Source organism: Microcaecilia unicolor, chromosome 1 (genome assembly GCF_901765095.1).
Source record: "Microcaecilia unicolor chromosome 1, aMicUni1.1, whole genome shotgun sequence".
Taxonomy (NCBI): Eukaryota; Metazoa; Chordata; class Amphibia; order Gymnophiona; family Siphonopidae; genus Microcaecilia; species Microcaecilia unicolor.
The window spans coordinates 241,044,332-241,066,752 of NC_044031.1; the positions used below are offsets into that span (position 1 = coordinate 241,044,332).

A 22,421-nucleotide genomic window follows, 5' to 3' on the forward strand; every position below is an offset into this window, starting at 1 on the left:
TGAGCCAATGGAAACCGGCAACGATATAAGTGGGTTTTCCGTAAGCCCTGCTCCTAGGTCGGCCCCACTGTAACCCAGAAACTCTTTGACTGCTGGTCAAAATGTAGACCCAGAGGAAAAAATATCTCCGTCTGGAATTGTACAGGAGGGCTTGCCAGCTTTCACCTCCTCCCTGTTGGGACTCTTGGCCCTTACCCACCACAGCAGCGGTTACAACTACAAGTTGTGAGTATAGAGCCTGGTTTGGGGGAAGGAGCTTCTGGTCTAAAGGTGGACATGCTGGTTAGACCGGCCATAGTCACTTTGGACACACTGTGGGATGCAGTGAATGCCCTCAATTCTTCTTTATTACCAGTGGCTACTAAATTTTCTTCTGAGGTTGGAGTAGTATCAGGAACAATAGCTACCTATTCTCAGGCTTTAGAACAACAGTCAGATAAAGTGACTACGCTAGAAAATAAAGTGTATGAATTTCAAGCAATATATGGGACTCTTATTAAAGATAACTTAACCAGTAGGAAAATGGAATATATGGAAAAAAAAGTGAAGAAAGAATACTCTTAAGATTCTTTAATTTTCCACATTCACCTTTGATAGCTCCAGTAGAAATAGCTAAAAAATATCTGAGAAGTTTTAAAACTTCCATCTGATACTTTACCACCCTTAGGGGGTCTTTTACTAAAGGTTAGCTTAAGTTATCTGCAGCAGGTCCAATTTTATTCCTATGGGCCCTGCTGCACATAACTCGAGCTAATCTTTAGTAAAGGACACCCTTAGGGAGAGTTAACTACCTGACGATATGTAGAGCTAAGCAAAGAGAAGATAACCAAGATGCTAACTTAAAAGATTTTTTGGAGTTATCATCTTTGGAACTAATAACTCGGTGTACCACTTTATTGGTGTCAGGTTCTCAGGTTCAGAGTCCGCGGGGCCGGGCTCTGGAGCAAACGTGAGCCCTTGGGCTGCTGACGAGGAGCAACAGCAGCAGCAGGCAAAACCCACCAACCAACGCTGGGCAAGCACACCGGCAGGACTGTGGGCACCGCCCAGCGAGCCGGAACACACGGACTAGAATCCCCCAGACTGGAGGACACAGGACTGGAATCCCCCGGACTGGAGGACACAGGACTGGAACACACCGTACAGCTTCACCTGCTCTTAGCCACTGCCCCCCAAGGGTTGAGCCCCTGGGTTCGAGTGGCCGGCAGGACTTACCGGAAACTGGATGACACAGGGACCAGGACTAGAACAAGCTGGAACCAGCAGTACTCCTAAATCCTAAACTGACATAAGTGCTCCCAAGCCCTAACCAACAGAAGAACTCCAAATAGAAATCAACAAAAGTGTTCCTAACAATAAACCAACAAAAGGACTTCCTAAGCCCTATACTAACAGAAGTGCTACCAATAGCACCACTAGGAAAAGCAGGGGAGCCACAGGGAAAGAGCAGAGAACCTAAACACATAAACTAGCACAGGTGCTCCTAAGCACCAAGCACAACAGCTCTACAACCCTAAACTAACTACAGTGCTCCTAAGCACCAAACTACCAGCAGAGCTCCTAGCACTAAAAGGGAAGACAGGGGAGCCAAAAGGGAAAAAACAGTGAAGCTAAACACAGAAGACAGCAGTGCTTCCAAAGCACTAAACACAACAGAGCTTCCAAAGCCCCAAACCCAGAAGTGCTACTAAAGCACCAATCATAGAAATGCTTCCAAAGCACCAAAAGGGAAAGCAGGGGAGCCACAAGGGAAAAGCAGGGAAGCTAACACAGATCAAAAGTACACACTGCAATATCACTAACCTGGACCTAAAGCAAACGACTAAGCAAACGTTGCAAAGGCCCTGAAGGGAAGAACACCACTTCCTTATCAAGGCCCTGCCTGATGATGTCACCACTACCAGACACAGGCAGGCAGCATACTGAAACACAGCTAGAGCTAACTCAGGCTTAACCCCCACAGCTGCAGCATAGCAGAGCAATTAGAGCCACGCTGGAAGCAACCAGCACACAGAGGCAGCTAGCTCAGGTAACACACACAGCTGCATGCTGCTGGAAGCAGCCAGCACAGAGAGACCGAGCTAGCTCAGAAAGGACAGACAGAAGAAACAGAAGCCAGCTAAGAAGCTGACCACCAGAAATAAGGTAAGTTTGAGAGGGGTTCTGACCACAATCATGACAATTGGTGACTTTTGCCTTAGAACCAGACAGAGATACTGTTAAGTTATATTTTCGTTATATGAATTGTGTCTTCCTAAGATCTAAGATAATAGTTTTTCCTGACTTTTCTAGGAATACGCAGAGAAGACGTCAGGAATTCTTGGCCTTGCGCTTTTGGGCGCAAGCTTTGGGAATAAACTTTTTGCTTCGGTTTCTTTGTATTTGTTGTTTCACTTTTCAAAATAATTCCTATGTCTTTATTGATCCTAAGCAAATGTTACAGTTTGTGGTTTCTAAAGAAAAATTGAAAGTTCAGACTTGAATCCCACAGTTATTTGGGAATATCGTTAGGCCGGCAGAGTATTGTTCCTGATATTGACTTCTATTCTATTTAATTTAATTCTTTAATATCTTGGCCTCGTGGAGGAGTGGCCTAGTGGTTAGGGTGGTGGACTTTGGTCCTGGGGAACTGAGTTCGATTCCCAGTCCAGGCAGCTCCTTGTGACTTTGGGCAAGTCACTTAACCCTCCATTGCCTGCCGCATTGAGCCTGCCATGAGTGGGAAAAGTGCAGGGTACAAATAAAAAAAAAAAATAATAATTGTGGACTGATTATTAACTTTTTTGTGATAAATTGATATGTAATTTCTTTTTCCTTATTTTAGTTGCATTGTAATAATGTGATTGTAATATTTTGAAATTGATAAATAAAAATTAAAAAGAAAAAGAAAAAAAGAGGGAAAGGGGGAGGGGAAGGGAGGAAGTGGAAAAAAGAGGAAGAAGGGAAGGAAAGGAGGGAGGGAAGGGAAAAAAAACAGGAAGGGGAATGGGAAGGAAAGGAGAGGGATGGGGCAAAGAAAAAGGAGAAAATAGAGAGAGAGAAAAAAGAGGGAAACAAGGGAAAAAAGGGGAGGGGAAGAAACAGGAACCAAGTGAGAGAACTGGTGAAAAAGGAAGACAAAAATATAAATAAAAAATGCAATCCATGTGAACTGCGTTGATAAACCTTACCCAAGGGGCAATGTGTGCCAAATTTTTCAGTGTAACAGGCCACCATAATGAAATAAGTATGATACTACTGGCACCAAAGCCACTGTTATGAAGTATCGTAAATATGCTTGTCAAGTATAGTATGTCGCTGGAAATAACACCACGCTACCAGGCAAAAGCAGAGTACATTTGAATTAATGTAAAGTATATTAACCATATGATGCCTCTGCTTAAATCTTCATGGTAATAAGAAAAAACTAACTTACATTCCTGATGTTTTGCGGAGCAATAATCCGCTGTGATACCCACCAGAACAGCATTTCACCAAATAGCGCTAAAATAGAACCGCGCATGCCAATTGGCCAGAATTTAAAAGACAAGACTGGAGCATGTCAGTAATGACGTAATGCGTATGGTCCGAACTGCACTGTTCGAAAAATTAACAATGAGAATTAAGTGATTATTGGCTGTCTGCATATAAGTGAACCGAATGTATGACCTACAGAAGAAAAAACAGTGTGGAAGAAATAGTCTACGGTCAATTAAAAGCTTTGGCAGTGGGAAATGGACCAATGACTCCATGGAGACGGGACTATGATGATAAAGGAAACAGCTTTATTCACAGACTCGACACAGTACTGTGTTTCAGCCACAGGCCTGCCTCAGGAGTCTAAAATTATTTTTAAAACATCAAAATATAATGTAAACATAATGATTATTAAACAATATAAGTGTAATACAAACACAATGTTTTTTTTATGTTTAAATCTTTTTATTAACATAATCCATCACACACTTAATATAATGTCTAACAGTCCATGCTAATACACACATAGCTGCCGCTCTACCTGAGATCTCCAATATCTTTCCACTTTTACTGAACAATTTGTAAAAATTCTACAAGATGCATACCCTCCACGGTTACAAGACCATATACCCCAAAAGGACATGGAACTCCATCAGTGAACAAAAATACAATGTAGCCTCAAAACTTTTATTTTTCTCCCTCTTCCCCCCCTCCCTTACCAGCCCAAATCCTTTAACCTATTAAACATCAATTCCCCTCCCCCCAAAACTCTCCCTCACCCCCTCCCTACCCTCACTTTCAAAACCTCCCCTTCCCCCCTCCCTTACCAGCCCAAATCCTTTAACCTACTAAACATCAATTCCCCTCCCCCCAAAACTCTCCCTCACCCCCTCCCTACCCTCCCATTCAAAACCTCCCCCTTCCCCCCCTCCCTTACCAGCCCTAATCCTTTAACCTACTAAACATCAATTCCCCTCCCCCCAAAACTCTCCCTCGCCCCCTCCCTACCCTCCCTTTCAAAACCATCTTTCAATTATCTAAAGTGTGAGCATCTTATCCTCCTTCACCTCTTATTAACACTACCCAAGGTAGTTTACAAGTTGTTAATAATAAAAACACAATGTTTTTTTAAGAAAACATGTGTCAACCTATATGATTACTATAACAGATGAGTGGATAAAATACTAACTTAATATTTGAAACATATGTCAACATATATAAAATACTAAACACAATATTTTTGAAACCTATATTAACATTTATAATTTAAAAACTTTTATAAATAATTATAATTTAAAAACTTTTATAAATAATTAAATTATGTTATATATGAACAATTGAACAACATACAAAAGAATTAAAATAAACTGAATCTGGAAATTTATGGATACTTTCTGCAACTTATGGTGTAATGTGTACAAAGAAGAATGATAAAAATTATATAAATATTTCCATAACATTGTTACGGAAATATTTTACTGAAATACTAGGTATCCCTAAGGAAGCTCTTCCTCCTGTTGTAAAAGCATATTATATTACAGGAATAAAAACATTGCCTACAGAACCTAACAGATCTTCTTGAAACTTCTTTAGAGATAATTACCGAACGCACGACTCTTCTTGCTACATTTGCCTTTGAGACTGATAGAAACAATGTATTCAGACTTTACTTCAGACATATTTCCACGCAATTTCTGGGATCAAGGATTCAAGTTTTCCCTGATTTAAGTAAATCTACGCAGAAAAGGAGGAAGAATTCTTGGGGTTAAAGCCTCGGATTCTCGCCTTGGGAGGAACCTTTATTTTGAAATTTTCATGTAGATGTCTAATTTCTCGGAACATGATTATGTGTTTTTTGACCCAGTGAAACTGCGACAATTTGTTATTGCTAAAGAAAGCGGTGGTGGTGAGTTAACCTCGACTGCTCCAACAGGAAGCTGAAACCGCTGGTTTGGAAATGTGCTTTCCCCTCTTTTTTTTTTTTTTCCATTTACTACTGTTTATTTCCTTATGTCTTGATCAAAAGTGTGGACTAATTTAAGATAAGTTTTCAATACCTATTTTATAGGAAAAGAATACTTTTCTTAACTATTTTAATTTCTTATATTTCCACATTTATATGATGTAAATGTATAATTGAAAATTAATAAAGTTCTAAATAATTTTTAAAAAACATTATATAAACCTCATAATACAAATAAAAATAAATATGTATTCAAAATACAAACCAAATCAATTCTGAAATATTGATAATAAAGATAATAGACAAATCAAATATATTAGTATCATTCAAGGTGTGTACGTATATATATATTTTATATCCGTAGTGCTTTATACTAATAGGTTCACAATATATATTTCCACTATAAAAATTCTTTTTAAAAAATTCACATCGTAAAAAAAAAAAAAAATTACATCGTAATAAATATTTTTCAATTGATTTCCAATAGATACTTAACATGTTATAATACAATGTTATTAAAACGGGTAAATTAGATATTACACTTTGGGTCAATAGATCGTTTCTTAGGTACCTATTTCAAATTGAACTTATCACATACATTTTTTCATTCTGGATTTTTCTTTATTTTTTATTTTTATTTTGCTTTTCATTCTTATTTTCATACAATACCATTTATAAATCACAATGATCTCAAATAAAGTTTTTTGTAGGGTACCAATATATTTGTCTATTAAGTTTTTGTGAATACATGTAATTATAATTAGCATAATCATTTATGCATACTTTATATTATTTATATATTTTAGGATTTGGTTTGGTTTTTATCTTTATTTATATCTTTATATTATCAATATTATTTCAGAATTTGTTTGGTTTGTATTTTGAATACATATTTACTTTTATTTATATAATTTTTATCATTCTTCTTTGTACATATTACACCATAAGTTGCAGAAAGTATCCATAAATTTCCAGATTCAGTTTAATTCTTTTCTATGTTGTTCAATTGTTCATAACATAAATTTATAAAAAAGTTTTTTAATTATAAATGTTAATATAGGTTTCAAAAATAGTGTTTAGTATTTTATTTATATATGTTGACATATGTTTCAAATATTAAGTTAGTATTTTATCCACTCACTCATCTGTTATAGTAATCATATATGTTGACATGTTTTCTAAAAAAAAAAAAAATTGTTTGTATTACACTTATATTGTTTAATAATCATTATGTTTACATTATATTTTGATGTTTTAAAAAAAATTTTAGACTCTTGAGGCAGGCCTGTGGCCGAAACACAGTACTGTGTCGAGTCTGTGAATAAAGCTGTTTCCTTTATCACCATAGTCCCGTCTCCCTAGAGTCATTGGTCCATTTCCCACTGCCTATTAGATAGTCCTGTTTACGTGGGAGTTTGTGTTCATCCTCTTTGTGGATTGCCTTCCCCTTGATTCTCACTTAAAAGCTTTATCATCAGTGCAAAGTAGTAGGACATATTAACCCCCCTGTTTACTTAGCCGCACTAGCAGCTACTGTGTGCTAATGATGACACAGCCTATTCACTTTGGAGCCCTTTTACAAAGCAGTGGAAGGCCCAACACGGGCTTACTGTGTGCCAATCTGGAGCTGCCGCTGGCCTTACGTGGGCGCCAGCAGTAATTTCAGCCTCAGCACTCGCCATTTCCCACGCTAGAAAAATAGGGCCCTATTTTTTAGCGCGCTAGTTACCCATCAGTAATCGGGCAGCGCCACACACTACCCAGTTACTGACAGGTTAGTGCAGGAGCCCTTACCACCACCTCCATGGGAGGCGTTAAGTGCTCCCCCCACGTGGCCAGTGAAATCTTACCGCATAGCCATGTCTTTTTTCAGCCTTATACCCGCTGCAGTAAAAAAGGGTCTCAGCGTGTGGCAAAAATGGTCTTCACTGCTAGCGCAGGGCCTTTTTTACCACAGCTTAGTAAAAGAACCCCTTTGAATGGGCTGTCTCAGCACTGCCGCATGGCTTAGTAAATAGGGAGATAAATTAGAATTCTAATAAAATGTAGGATAAAAGATGTTAAAAATGTGCTGTATAGTGTTAAAAAACTGGAATGAGTAATTGTACATTGTAGGGCCTTTTTACTAAGGGATGCCTAAAAGTGGCTGCGATGGTGTAGGCGCGTGTTTTGGACACGCGTTGGTCCGTTTCCTCAGCGCACCTGGAAAAAAAGGGGGGGGTTTTTGTGCCGAAAAATGGACGTACGGCAAAATTAAAACCAGTGCACATCCATTTTCGACCCGAGACCTTACCGCCGCCACCCATTGACTTAGCAGTAAGGTCTCATGCGCTAACCGAGCGGTAAGTGTTCAACGCATGTCAACTACTGATTACCGCCGTGTAAGCGCCACGTGGTAAAAAATAGAAAATATCTTGTTTTCAGCACAAGCCAAAAATTGAATTATCGCCCAGGGCACGCAGAAGCCAGACAGTAGTGCTAATTTGATGCGTGTTGGATGCGCGTAGGCACATATGCACCTTTGTAAAAGGGCCCCTATGTTCCTTAACTAATTAAAAAAAAAACCTTATCTGCGAATGTAAGAGAAACTTGTTGACAATACAAGTAAATCATACAGTTGTAGTCAATGATTAGAAAATAACAAAATAGAACAAAGAACGATAGGGAAAAGGAGATGGGAAAAAAAGGGGGGGGAAGCAAAAAAGAATAGGAATGGAAGGGGAGAGGAGAAAAAAGAAGGGGATGGGAAGAAGGGAAAAGGAAAGGAAATGGAAAAACGGAGAGGAAGGAAGGGAGAAAAAGAAGGAATGGGAAGGGAAGAAGGGAAAAGGAAAGGAAGGAGAAAAAGAGAAGGAGGAAGGGGGAGAAGAGAAAAAAGGGAGAGGGAAAAAGAGGAGAAGGAAGGGGAACAGGAAAGGAAGGGGAAAGTGAAGGAATAAGAAGGGAAAAGGAAAGGAACACAGTGCACAATAAACGATTGGACAATCAACGAATAAAATACGAATAAATAAATAATTATATCAATACTTTTAAGCAACTATTAAGACTCAATTTCCTAGAAATGAAGAAAAATTAGCGCATCAAGCGTACTAAATATAACATACTTTGACCTGAGTAAATGGCTACTTAATGGTGGCATTGCAAAACAAAAACATATCAGTGTTGTAGAGCACAATTTTCTCTTTCAGATGATACTGTTCACAAGCAGATTCAGGCAGACTCGTTTTTAATAATTGGCTTTGAACTTTGGTACATTTTACCATTTGCGCTGACAGTGCCAACTTTGAAGAGACACTACTATTTAGCATTTCTATAGCGCTACAAGATGCTGGTTAGTTGCAAATCTGGCAGTATTAGGTCCAGCACGATCATAATGCTTGTTCAAAATTTCAAGTCCGTATCTTTGTTTGCATGGAAGTTGTTGCAGTCTGAATATTGGTCCAAATATGTTCCGATGAGTCGCGATCAATTTTGATGCACACTTTGAGCCAACTTGTTTGATGGATTTTGCATCCATAATGTTAAAATGTATTTCATCGGAATTAGCATCAAAAACTGTACAAGATTTGAATTTTTTAGCCATTCTTATAAATGTGTTTGGATTTTATTACACCCCAAAAATGGCATTTTGGTAAATGTCGCCCACTCATGCACTGACAACCTTTCAGAAAAGGGGATCTAGATCTGCAACTATTGCAGTTAGAGACCTCAAATTTTGGGAAACTTCATTTAACACCTGACTCGCACAACAGATAACATTTGAACAAAATTGGAGAACATGATGGTGGGAACTTTTTTTTAATTTTAGACCACTTGGCATGGAATGACCAACGGGGAAAAAGAGGGAAGGGGAGGAGAAAAAAAGAACAGGGAGGGGAAGGAAGAGAAGGGGAAGTGAGGGGGAATGGGAAAGAAGAAAAAGAAGGGGGTAAGGGAGGGAAAAGGAAAGGAAAGGGGAGACAAGAAAAAAGGGGGAGGGAAGAAGGGGAAAAATAGAAAAGGAAAGGAAGGGGGAAAGGGAAAGGAGGATAAGGGAGGACGAAAGGAGAAGGAAAAAGGGAAAGGAAAAGGGAGAAACGGGAAGAGAAGGGAAAGGAAAAGCAGGGAAGAGTGGTAAAAGAAAAAAGGAAAATCAGGAGTAGAAAAGAGGGGCAAGGGGGAGAGTAAAAAGTGAGGAAAGAGGGGAAGAGGACAAGCAGAAAAAGGGGAACAAGAGGGGAGAAGTGTCAGGGCTCTCACCCAGTCTCTGAAATTGTGAGCCCTTGGGCCACTGCCAAGGAGTGGCAGCGGCAGGCAAATCACCCAAGCAGAAAGCAGTGCTGAACACAACAGGCAGGAACCACAGAATATAACTAGAAGAGGCTTTAATAGATGACAGTATCAATATCCAGTAGCACAGCAAAGTCAACGGGCAGGCAGCAAACACGGGTAATCCATAAACTAACCAGAGTCTTTAGGCAGGCAGAAAGCAAAATCAAAGTCCAGGTCCAGGCAAAGGGTCAAACATACAGGAAACTTACAGAGCAGGAACTCCAACAAACCAACAGGAACTCAGGATGACCTTTGATACCAAGGCGAGGAAAGCAAGGCTCACAGAAGCTAATAAGCCCCTCAGCAGCTGACCCACAGCTGCAGTAAATCACCAACCAAGTAAGGTTGCTGTTCCAGGACAAACCAGCAGAGCAAGTCTGGCAACCTGGAAAATCCGGACCGGACACACTGAAGTCTGGAACATGGAAGACAGCAGAAAACAGTCCATAGCAGCCACCAGTTCTGGCCACCAGAGGGCAAGGAGAGCACCCACATGGAAAAGTACCTCCTCCTCAAGGCCCCCCCCACTCTCCAGAGGAGATTCCGGTCTCCATGGGTAACAGTGGTGAAACCAACGGAGGAGTTTCAAAACGTGACCAGGGGTAGCTGGACTGGAATTCAAACTGGAGGCAGGACCGGAACTCGGACTGGATTCAAAGCTGGAACTCGGACTGGATTCAGGACTGGAACTCGGGCTGGATTCAGGACTGGAACTCGGGCTGGAGGCAAGACTGGAACTTGAACTGGATTCAAGACTGCAACTCAGACTGGAACTCGGACTGGATTCAGGATCTTCAGGACTGCAACTCGGACTGGAATCAGGATTTTCAGGACTGGAACTCGGACTGGACTTAGAACTGGACTCAAACGCTCGGCTGAAACTCGAGCCAGACTCAGGAACCGCTTGGCAGAAACTCGAGGCAGACTCAGCTTGGCTGGGGCTCAAGGCAGGAACAGCTGGGCTGGAACTCAACCTCAGAGCGGACTCAGGAACAGCTGGGCTGGAACTCAACCTCTGAGCAGACTCAGGAACAGCTGGGCTGGAACTCAACCTCTGAGCAGACTCAGGAACTTGGCTGGAACTCAGGACAGGCTCAGAAGCTTGACTGGAACTCAGAGCAGATTCCGGCGCTTGGCAGGATCTCAGGGCAGACTCAGGCTCATCTGGGCTGGGACTCAGACTCGAAGCGGACTCAGCATCATCTTGGCTGGAACTCAAACTCGGAGTGGACTCAGCATCTTGGCCAGAACTGCAACTCGATCCGGCCTCAGCATCTTGACTGGCACTGGAACTTGGCAGCGGCTTGGCTAGCAGGGCCACTCGAACTGGCATCGGAGGCACGGTCAGAAGCGTCCCTCGGACTGGACTCAGGGGCTTAACTGGACGTGCCACCTGAACTGGGACCGGAGGCTCGGCCAGAAGAGCCACTTGACCAGGAATCGGAGGCTCAATTAGAAGCGTCCCTTGGGCTGGACTTAGAGACTTGACGGGAAGCACTACTTGAGCTAGAATCAGAGGCGTAGTTTGAAGCATCACTCGGACAGGACTCAGAGCTTGGCTGGAACTTAGCCTGGGCTCGGCGGCTAAGCTGGAACTGGAATTCGGCTGAGGCTCAGCTAGCGGCGCCACTCGAGCGCAAAAAGACTGCAGGAGAGCCATGCACTCGGGGCTTCTAAGACACCTTCTCTCAGCATCGGCTTCAGGAGTATTCCACAGGGCTGGATCAAAGGAAAGTCTGAGGCGGTAGTCGTAGAGCGGGGTAGCCGGATCAATAGCAGAAACTGGGTTTTCAAAGAACCCAAGCCCACGAACACGCTCTCTCTCCGCGGCAGCTTCAGGAGTATTCTTCAGGGTTGGATCAGACAAAAGTTTATCACGGTACTCATGGAGCGTCATATAAGAGTCAAGAGCCGACATTAAGTTGAAACTGGAATCTGAACTGGAACTAGGAGCTGCGCCCGAGCTGGGAGCTGGACTGCCAACAGGAAACAAAGTCAGAGGCTTGAACCCCAGATTGCCAACAAAGGAAAAAGTCTTAGGCTGGAAACCCAGCTGGTAGGATGATATTGCCGAGCTCATGGCCTTGGTATTCTGTCAGGGCTCTCACCCAGTCTCTGAAATTGTGAGCCCTTGGGCCACTGCCAAGGAGTGGCAAAGGCAGGCAAATCACCCAAGCAGAAAGCAGTGCTGAACATAACAGGACAGACAGCAGAAAACAGTCCATAGCAGCCACCAGTTCTGGCCACCAGAGGGCAAGGAGAGCACCCACATGGAAAACAGTCACAAACGTGACAAGAAGAAATGGGGGTAGACGGGATAGGGCAGAAAAAGAGAAAGAAAAGGAAAAAATAGAAAGGAAAAAAGGAAGAAATGAGGAAAAACTAACAGAGGGAAAAGAAGAAGGAAGAAGTACTAAAGCAGACAACAAATGTGAAAAAATCTCAAACAACTGTTCAACAGGTGGAATAGATACCTAAAGGAAAGACTTCAGGTCTAATTCTGAATTAAGACTACTAGGGCATACTGGCTTCAAATTAAAGATAAAATGTTGTTCCTCACGTAGCAGCACTGTATTGCTATCTCAATTGCACTGCCTTTATCACACAAAACTTCAACTGTTCTATTGTATGGTCGCCAAAATTCCAGTGGCTCACAATGGGGCTTGTTTCTACATGTCTCATAACAAAAGCTGCGGCGTTCTATTATCCTGGTTAAATAGCCCTTTTAGGGCCTCTTTTACAAAGCCACGTTAGCGATTCCTGTGCGGTAAATGAGAGGAAAACCACAGGAATTGAATGGGCATCATCTCATTTACCGTGCAGGAATCACTAGCACAGCTTTGTAAAAGAAGCCCTTATTTTTGCCCACATAAAGCAGCCCACAAGGCAAACTATGACATAAACTACTTGACTAGAATTACAATCAGATGAATGCCCGAGTTTAAAAATTTGGCCAGTTGTCGGATGAGTGAATTCAGCGAGTGTTAAGCTGTGCTTGCAAACTGAGCATCAGCCGCATGGTGAATGACCAGAGAATGTGTCATTACTTTGCACATATTTCCCTAAGATTTTTATCACGGAAATAAGCTATCATTGGTTTCTTGTTGTGGAAACATTCATGGGCCTCCAGTACATGCCAGTGGGTTTGAAAAAAATTAGTATTACCCCCTGAATATCCTTAGCATATTGTGCAAAGCAAATAGCAAAAAAAAGCACAAGAAGCCTTCAAGAGCGGCGGTGTTTCAACCTTGCTTTATTAAGCAAACCCAATGTGGTCCATGTTTCGGCAAACAAATGCCTACGTCAGGGGTCTGATGATGATATCTAGATCTAAGAGAATCAATCATCCAGTGTTGAAAAACACCCTTGTCTTTAAAAAGATACATCTGCTGGAGACTTGAGTTGATGACGCCAAACAAAACGCTATCAACCAGTGGTGTGCTGGTAAATGTTTAACAACAGGCTCTCTCCCCGGTCCCCCTCTGCGCCCCACCCCCCCCAAATTGCAGAGCTGGCTATAGCCAGGGAGAGAGCCGGGGGGGGGGGGGGGGGTGGCAATGCATTCCTCCAGGAAAAAAAAATTAAATGATCCCAGGTTCCAATCTAATTCATGTTTAATGTGCGATAAAATGCCATAAATAATTATAAACTTTTAATGTTGAGCACCTGATTCTCAAAGTGAACATATTCCAAACACTATGATGAAAATAAAATGATTTTTTTCTACCTTTTTTGTCTGGTGACTGTTTTTCTGATCATGCTGGCCCAGTATCCGATTCTGCTGCTATCTGTCCTCTTAACTCAGTTTCCAGGGCTTCCTTTCCTTTCTTCTTCATTTCTGGTTCTCAGCTTCTGCCTATTTTCTTCATCCATGTGCAGTTTTTCTCCTCTCTTCCTTTCCCCTCAACTCATCTTCCTCACTCTTCCCTCCCCCCCATCAATGTCCAGCATTTCTTCTCTCTCCCCTCCTCTCCCCTGCCCTCCATCCACCCATGTCCAGGGACCCTTCTCTCCCCCTGTCCTGCATGCACCCATACCCAGCGACCCTCCTCTCCCATGCCCTCCATGGGCCCCTGGGATCACTCTCTCTGCTATTTACTTCTACTTCCAAAAGCTCAAAGTCAATATTGAGCCTGCAGCAGTTAGCACTTTTTTTTTTTTTAATACTGACCATCTGATATTCAGTCGGGACCTGTTAAGAATATCTGGCTGGGTCCCAACGTCCCCCTCCCCCAAGATTCCAATCTCCTTCTCTCCCACACCCAGAAACATCATGCAAACCCCTTCTGATCCCCCCTACCCTCCAAACGTCACAAAAATCCCTTCCAATTCCTCCACCCAACTCCCCCCCCCCCCGGGTCCCAACATCCCCCTCCCCCAAGATTCCAATCTCCCTCTCTCCCACACCCAGAAACATCATGCAAACCCCTTCTGATCCCCCCTACCCTCCAAATGTCACAAAAATCCCTTCCAATTCCTCCACCCAACTTCCCCCCCCCCCCAAACATAGACAGCACCCTCACTCTCACCCCAAGTATGCTTCGGGTCTACCTGCCTCGTCATTCTAATTCTTCGGGGCAGGCAGTCTTGCCTGCCCGCTGCCAGCTGACTCTCCCCCGCTGCCGTCCAACTCCGATTCGCGTTTCAAAATGGCCGCCGAGACTTCAGAAGTCTCGCGAGGCCGCTTCTGGAAGTCTCTGCGGCCATTTTTAAAGCACGAATCGGCAGTGGGGGAGAGTGAGCTGGCAGCGGGCAGGCAAGACTGCCTGTCCCGAAGAATTAGAAGAACAAGGCGTCGGGGAGGATCCGGAGGGAGGAGAGCCAGAGCCGGCTCGCTATATTTAACAACCGGCTCGCAAGTCGGTTGAAAGATTAACAACCGGCTCTTGCGAGCCGGTGCGAGCCAGCTCCAGCACATCACTGCTATCAACACACGGCGGTTTTGTTGACAGCGGGAAAGACCTTACCGAGCTAGTTTTGTTTTTAAAAACATTTAAACCAGTTCAGCACATTCCGTTATGCCAATACTACTCAAAGTGCATAACAATAGATTGTTATCGACAAGATCAAACACAATAGAGAGGTCAAACTGCATGACAACAGATTTTTACCAGCACTCAGCAGTAGCTTGACCTCCGCCAACAGTGCATACAATACTGTTTCTGTACTAGAATTTATGTGAAATCCCAATTATGAATTATGTAAGACTAGTAAAAAAGGCCCGTTTCTGACACAAATGAAACGGGCGCTAGCAAGGTTTTCCTCGGAGTGTGTATGTTTGGGAGAGTGTATGTGAGAGTGACTGTTTGAGAGTCAGAGTGAAAGTGTGAGTGTGTGAGAGAGAGAGTGTGTTTGTGAGAGAGTGTGTGTGTGAGAATGAGAGTGTGTGCAAGTGTGTATGTGAGACACAGTGTGATAGAGAGTGTGTGTGTGTGCCCATCCATGCTCCTCTGTCCCCTGCCCCCTCCATTCATCCCTATCCAGCATTTTCCCTCTCTGCCTGAGGCCTGCCCTGCAATCCATATCCATCCATGCCCATCTGTCCCCTCCATTCATCCCTATCCAGCAATTCCCCTCTCCCTGAGTCCTGCCCTTCCAATCCATGCCCATCCATGCTCATCTGTCACCTGGCCCCTCCATTTTTCCCTATCCAGCATTTCCCCTCTCTGCCTGAGGCCTGCTCTGCAATCCATATCCATCCATGCCCATCTGTGCCCTCCATTCATCCCTATCCAGCAATTCCCCTCTCCCTGAGTCCTGCCCTTCCAATCCATGCCCATCCATGCTCATCTGTCACCTGGCCCCTCCATTTTTCCCTATCCAGCATTTCCCCTCTCTGCCTGAGGCCTGCCCTGCAATCCATATCCATCCATGCCCATCTGTCCCGTCCATTCATCCCTATCTAGCAATTCCCTTCTCCCTGAGTCCTGCCCTTCCAATCCATGCCCATCCATGCTCATCTGTCACCTGGCCCCTCCATTTTTCCGTATCCAGCATTTCCCCTCTCTGCCTGAGGCCTGTCCTGCAATCCATATCCATCCATGGCCATCTGTCTCCTCCATTCATCCCTATCCAGCAATTCCCCTCTCCCTGAGTCCTGCCCTTCCAATCCATGCTCCTCTGTCACCTGGCCCCTCCATTCATCCCTATCCAGCAATTCCCCTCTCTGCCTGAGGCCTGCCCTGCAATCCATATGCATCCATGGCCATCTGTGCCCTCCATTCATCCCTATCCAGCAATTCCCCTCTCCCTGAGTCCTGCCCTTCCAATCCATGCCCATCCATGCTCATCTGTCACCTGGCCCCTCCATTTTTCCCTATCCAGCATTTCCCCTCTCTGCCTGAGGCCTGCCCTGCAATCCATATGCATCCATGCCCATCTGTCCCGTCCATTCATCCCTATCTAGCAATTCCCCTCTCCCTGAGTCCTGCCCTTCCAATACATGCCCATCCATGCTCATCTGTCACCTGGCCCCTCCATTTTTCCGTATCCAGCATTTCCCCTCTCTGCCTGAGGCCTGTCCTGCAATCCATATGCATCCATGGCCATCTGTGCCCTCCATTCATCCCTATCCAGCAATTCCCCTCTCCCTGAGTCCTGCCCTTCCAATCCATGCTCCTCTGTCACCTGGCCCCTCCATTCATCCCTATCCAGCAATTCCCCTCTCTGCCTGAGGCCTGCCCTGCAATCCATATGCATCCATGGCCATCTGTGCCCTCCATTCATCCCTATCCAGCAATTCCCCTCTCCCTGAGTCCTGCCCTTCCAATCCATGCCCATCCATGCTCATCTGTCACCTGGCCCCTCCATTTTTCCCTATCCAGCATTTCCCCTCTCTGCCTGAGGCCTGCCCTGCAATCCATATCCATCCATGGCCATCTGTCCCCTCCATTCATTCTTATCCAGCAATTCCCGTCTCCCTGAGTCCTGCCCTTCGAATCCATGCCCATCCATGCTCATCTGTCACCTGGCCCCTCCATTTTTCCCTATCCAGCAATTGCCCTCTCTCCCTGAGGCCTGCCCTGCAATCCATTTCCATCCATGCCCATCTGTCCCCTCTATTCATCCCTATCCAGCAATTTCCCTCTCTCCCTGAGTCCTGCCCTCCCAATCCATGCCCATCCATGCTCCTCTGTCCCCTGCCCCCTCCATTCATCACTTTCCAGCAATTGCCCTCTCTTCCTGAGCCCTGCCATCCCAATCCATGCCCATCCATGCTCCTCTGTCCCCTGCCGCCTCCATTCATCCTTTTGCAGCAAGTCCCCTGTCTCCCTTTCATGACCCCCCTTGCATCCATGCTCCTCTCTCTCCCATGTCCCATCCTGGGCCCCCCCCTTCTCCCCCCCCCCCCCCCCTTCGCATCCATGCTGTCGTTTCTCCCCTGCCCTCCCGCTCCCATTGTTGTTCTTTAGTGGCCACCCTCTTCTCTCCCCCCAACATGGTTGTTTTGTTTTTTTTTTTTCTTGTTTTTAAATTTACCTCCGTGCCGGTTCCGGCAGCGAAGCGTCAGGGAAGGAGGCGGCGCTCCCGACGTCTAGGTTTCCCTTCGCTGTGTTCCGCCTTCTTTTGACGTCATCCTTGACGTCAGAAGAAGGCGGAACACAGCGAAGGGAAGGCTAGACGTCGAGAGCGCCGCCTCCTTCCCTGACGCTTCGCTGCCGAGCGTTGCGATTGGTTGAGTGTCATTGCTCCGCCCTCGACGTCATCACGTTCGACGCGTGGGCGGGGCAGACACAATGCGATCCATCTCACCCCCTTCACTTTAGAATGTTGGCTAACAGAGGCTTCATTAGAACGTTGGAGGTGCGTTTTATATAGAGAGATGTTAAATTTCTCAAGATAGATCAGTCAATTGTATGGTAACCAGAACTTCCATGAGTTTTGAGAAAAAAGGGATTGAAGCTACGTTTGCCTAAAATTCTTAATTTTCAAGATAGGAGTAGGAACAATTTCATCTAATGAATTGGGTATAAACCTAAAGAGAAGGAAGTTTTTTAACCAAATACATATCGTAACCCTAAAACTTAATGGGGCTGCCTTCATTGGGTAGGCCATTTATCTAGTTGACCATGGGTTCATTTTCAAAGCACTTAGCCTTCCAAAGTTCCATAGGTTTCTATGGGGCTCATGGTTTTGTGCGTTGTGCATTTATCTTTTTAGGCCATTTAAAAAACACGCACAAGTTAAAAACGCACAAAATCAAGTCACTGGGATGTAGAAGGGGCCAGCATTTTCAGCATACTGGTCCCCCAGACATCCCAGAAAAGCAATGGGGCACCCTAGGGGGCACTACTGTGGACTTCATGTCAGTGCTCCCAAGTACACATCCCAAGGGAGGAGTGGCCTAGTGGTTAGGGTAGTGGACTCTGGTCCTGGGGAACTGAGTTCGATTCCCATTTCAGGCACAGGCAGCTCCTTGTGACTCTGGGCAAGTCACTTAACCCTCCATTGCCCCAGGTACAAATAAGTACCTGTATATGTAAGCCGCATTGAGCCTGCCATGAGTGGGAAAGCGCGGGGTACAAATGTAACAAAACAAAAATATCCAAAAAATGTCATAAAGCAGCAATAGGACAAATTTCTTCTCAAAATGTCCAAATCGGTATTTCTGAAACCTATTTTGCAGATGTTTATCTATGCAATTCGTCTGCAGTGCATCCAAATTACAAGCAGGCGTGTCAGGGGTGTGGTGGGATTAGGGTGGGTCTAACACTTGAATATTTTACTGCCATAATGGAACAAAACAAAAACACCTAGGGCGAAAACGTCAACGTTTTGGTCTAGACCTAATAAGACACAAAAAGGTGCCCTAAATGACTAGCAGGCATATTTTCAAAGCACTTAGCCTTCCAAAGTTCTATAGGTTTGAAAATATGCCTATAGATGACAACTGGAGGGATTGTGGGATGACCCCATCTTACTCCTCCAGTGGTAACTGACCCCCCCCCCCCCACCCAAAAAAAGTGAATAAAAATAGTACTCACCAGCCTCTATGACAGCTTCAGATGTTATAGCCAGGCCCATTAGAGCAGCATGCAGGTCCTCGGAGTAGTCTAGTGGTGGGTGAAGTGCACTGTAGACAGGTGGACCCAAGCCCATACCTCCCCCTATCTGTTCCACTTGTGGTGGAAACTGAGCCCTCCAAAACTGACTAAAAACCCACCCTTCACCCACAAGGGCTATTGTAGTGGTGTATAGTTGGAGGGAATGGGTTTTGGGAGGAGTTTGGAGAGCTCAGAAGACAAAATAAGGGAACAACGGTGAGATGTGTACCTGGGAGCATTTATACAAAGTCCACAGCAGTGACCCATTGCTCTCCTGGGATGTCTAGGGGACCACTCTGCTAAAAATACTGCCACCTCTTACATCCCAATGCCTTGATTTTGTGCACTTTTAACTTGTGCAGGGTTTTTTTTTTTTCAAAAATAGCCTAAAAATATAAATGCACAAAATCTTGCTCAAAATGGTATTTAAAAAAAACCAAAAACATCATCTTCCTTTTTTCGAAATGGTTACATTTGCTATTCAGATTTGGGACGTTTAGCGCAAAACGTTCAAAGTCCTACAGATGTCATATCGAAAATGCACCTCTATGTAATTTTGTAAGTCTAAGTGCTTTGAAAATACACCTCCATGTGATGTAGAAAATGTATTTATCAGTTGATTCTCATCTGTCTATTGGACATCCTGAAAACCACTCCATATCAAATCTGTTGGAACTGGATTGATTTCCTGATTATACAGTGGTACTATGTAAAAAAATAATATCAAAGAGGCTGAAACACATGGGGAAAGAAGGAAGTGCTGCAGGGCATCTATAGACCTCCAGCTGAAGACACACAAAAGGTGGGAGTGAGGGGGAAGTACTGCTGGTAGAAAAAGGCATTTTTAATAGGACGTGGATTTTAGCATCCTGCCTGCAGGGTAGGAAATCCCACTGTAGTTTAGTTTTGCATATGTTAATAATGCAGCCAGGAACATCACACATTCCTGACCACATAAATGCACAATGGCAGGCCCTGATCCTGAGCCTATTGGCGGGCCCTGATCCTAAATCTATTGTCTATTAAAGGGGCCAGGGATGGTAAAAATAAAAGAGGCATCTCTCCTTCCCTCCTTCTATTCTCATAAATTCCTGACGCCAGATTCCCTCTCTTCCTCCCGGGGACTATAAATTCTTCAGAAAGGATATTGCAATCCACTTATTTAGGTTAAAGTCTTCTACCAACACCACTAGTTACTGCTCTACTCCAAAAAGAGAAACAAGAAAAGAGACGGGAAAGCTGGAAGCGCTGCACAGGAAAACATTTTCCTTTTAGTGCTGGTGTACAAAATAAGAATTTCTTACCTGATCAGAAACCAGGGCAGACATTTCCCTGCTGTTTTCCCTCTGAATTCTGCTGCTGCTGGAATAGGTTTAGGCTGGATATTTCAATGTTTCTAGAAGGATGAATAAAACAGGATGAGACTGAGCTGATCCCAGATCTCTCTAATAAATTCCCTCCACTCCCCCTTTGCAGCTCTGGGACTGGAGATTACAAGGATTTCCAGTGCTTGGAAAAATAGAAAGTTTTTCTTTATGTTCTTAATCTTTTCCCCTCTTTGTAGTCCTACAGACAGTGGAAGAAAGCGACAGAACGTAATCACAGCGCAGCGCACCACCCCTCCCCTTTGGTGAGGTCATTCAGTGTATCTCAGCTCCTTAAGGTGGATCTGTACAGATAACACATACATGCAGCAGGTCCCACAGTGGAAGAACAACAGATCAGGGGCTAACATCTATGGCCTTGAAGTTCTTCCTAAATGTATTGCTTGTTAGTGTTTGTTTAGGTGCTTCAATGGAATGTTTATGTGCAAACTGCTTTGTGAAATTGCATGAAGATAATATTTGTATTGTAGTGCAATCAGTGGAATCAGTGGCGTAGCCAGACGGCCAATTTTGGGTGGGCCTGAGCCCAAAGTGGGTGGGCACAAAATTTTCTCTCTGTCTCTGCCCCCTTCCTCCCCGCACTCTCCTCATCTCCCCTGGCACCTCCCAATTCAAAATATAATTTAGCTCATAAAGATCCCCAAGCTCTGTCAGCTGAAAAATTCCTTCAAAGACAGCCACAAATCCCTTTTACCAAGCTTGGCAGGCAGCAATAGCAACAATGCCTTGAGTCACCGATGCTGGCACCCCATGCATGCTTAGTTATCGGTGGCTCAAGGATGTTGCCGCCATCTGCCAAGCTTAGTAGAAGGGAGTTTTAGCTGCTTTTAGAGGAGGTCCTCAGCTGATGTAGGTTGGGGATCCCCACCAGCTACAGCAAGGGTCGGGATTAGTGTTAGACATGCTAGGGCCCAGACTCTCACCAAATACAGAACAAGGGATCACAAATTAGAAATAAAAATATGTAGACAAAAATTGAACTCGGAACCTCGGCATGTTACAGTGGAGAAATAAAATCAGAAATATATTTCTTTTTTTCTACTGAACACAATAAAATGATATCCGCTGTGCACATTTCTCAAGCTAACAAATTTCAGTTAATAAATTCAAAATAAAATGTCTTTCCTACCTTTGGTCATTTTATTTTTCCATTATGTTGGTTCAAGTTTCTCTTTTCCACTTTCCTCTCTTTCTGTTAATTCTCCTTCAAGCAACTGCTATTCATTTGTTTTTTCTCCACTCTCATTCCATTCCCTCACTACACTGACATATTGATGTTTGTTTCATTTTAGCTCTTTCCTATCTTTTTTCTTTCTTTCCTGCTCTCTGTCCACTCAAATTTCATCTTCTAATCCTTTTCCTTTTTACTTTTCAGATACCTGATTTCCATCTCCTTCTTTCACCCACTAGCTCTCCTATTCCCCATCTCACTCCTTCTCCAGCCTTCATCTTCAATCTACTCCCCGTAATCACTATCATCCTCTCGTTCATTTCCTTACCACCCCCTTGGCCTTCCACATGGTTCCACCATCCCAGTGTCTGCCTCCTTCCAACCCTTCTAGCCCAGCATCTGCTCCCTCTTTCTCCTCTCTCCACCCTCTATCCCCTCCTAGAATCTTCCTGTCCTTTCTCTCTTTCCTCTTGCCCCTTCCCCCAGGGGCCAGCATTTCTCCCCCTCTTCCCTCCCACCCACATTCCAGCATTTCTCCCTCACTGTCTTCTACCCCTGGATCCTACATCTCCCTCCTTCTTCCCCCTCCTCCACCCTCATGTTCAACATTGTTCCCTCTTTTCCTCTTCTCTCTCACCCTTGCATCCCAAGTCTAACATCTGTTTCCCCCCCTTGCAGCATCTCTTCCACCACCATGAAACATTTCTCCTTCATCCCTCTCTCCCCTGTGCAGTACCTTTTCCTCCCCTCCCTCCCAGGTCCAACATTTCTCCTTCTTTTGTCATGCATCCCTCCTTCCCTCCCCTCCCCACCCTACCCTACATCCAGCAATTATCCCTCTCTCTCCCCCCATATCCCAATAATGATCCCCTTTCTTCTACTCTCCCATGCATGTCTCCCTCTCCTACACCCTCCTGCATCTCTCCCTCCCCTCCCTAACAATTTCCCTCACTCCTACACCCCCTGTGTAGCATCTCTTTTCTTTCCCTCCCCTCCACTCCCATGCCCAAGCAGCCCAACAATTTTATCCTCTCCAACCCCCCCTCCATGCAGCATCAGGAGCATCACGGCACCGCAGCACGTTTCAAAGG

At 44.4% G+C, this 22,421-nt stretch overlaps 1 protein-coding gene across 2 annotated transcripts in view; it reads right to left on the reverse strand.

Annotated features, from left to right (window-relative positions):
• Positions 1-20,332, reverse strand: part of LOC115471375 (zinc finger protein 300-like) — a 33,679-nt gene extending 13,347 nt beyond the window's left edge. The window contains exon 1 of one of the 2 annotated variants that reach the window (XM_030205076.1): positions 20,079-20,332. In XM_030205076.1, the coding sequence (XP_030060936.1) occupies positions 20,079-20,102 (24 nt within the window). In that variant the 5' untranslated portion in view covers positions 20,103-20,332. Of the gene's footprint in view, positions 1-1,803; positions 1,833-20,078 lie in introns of those variants that run through there. The other variant, XM_030205086.1, reaches the window with a different exon arrangement.
• Between the last annotated feature and the right edge of the window lie 2,089 nt (positions 20,333-22,421).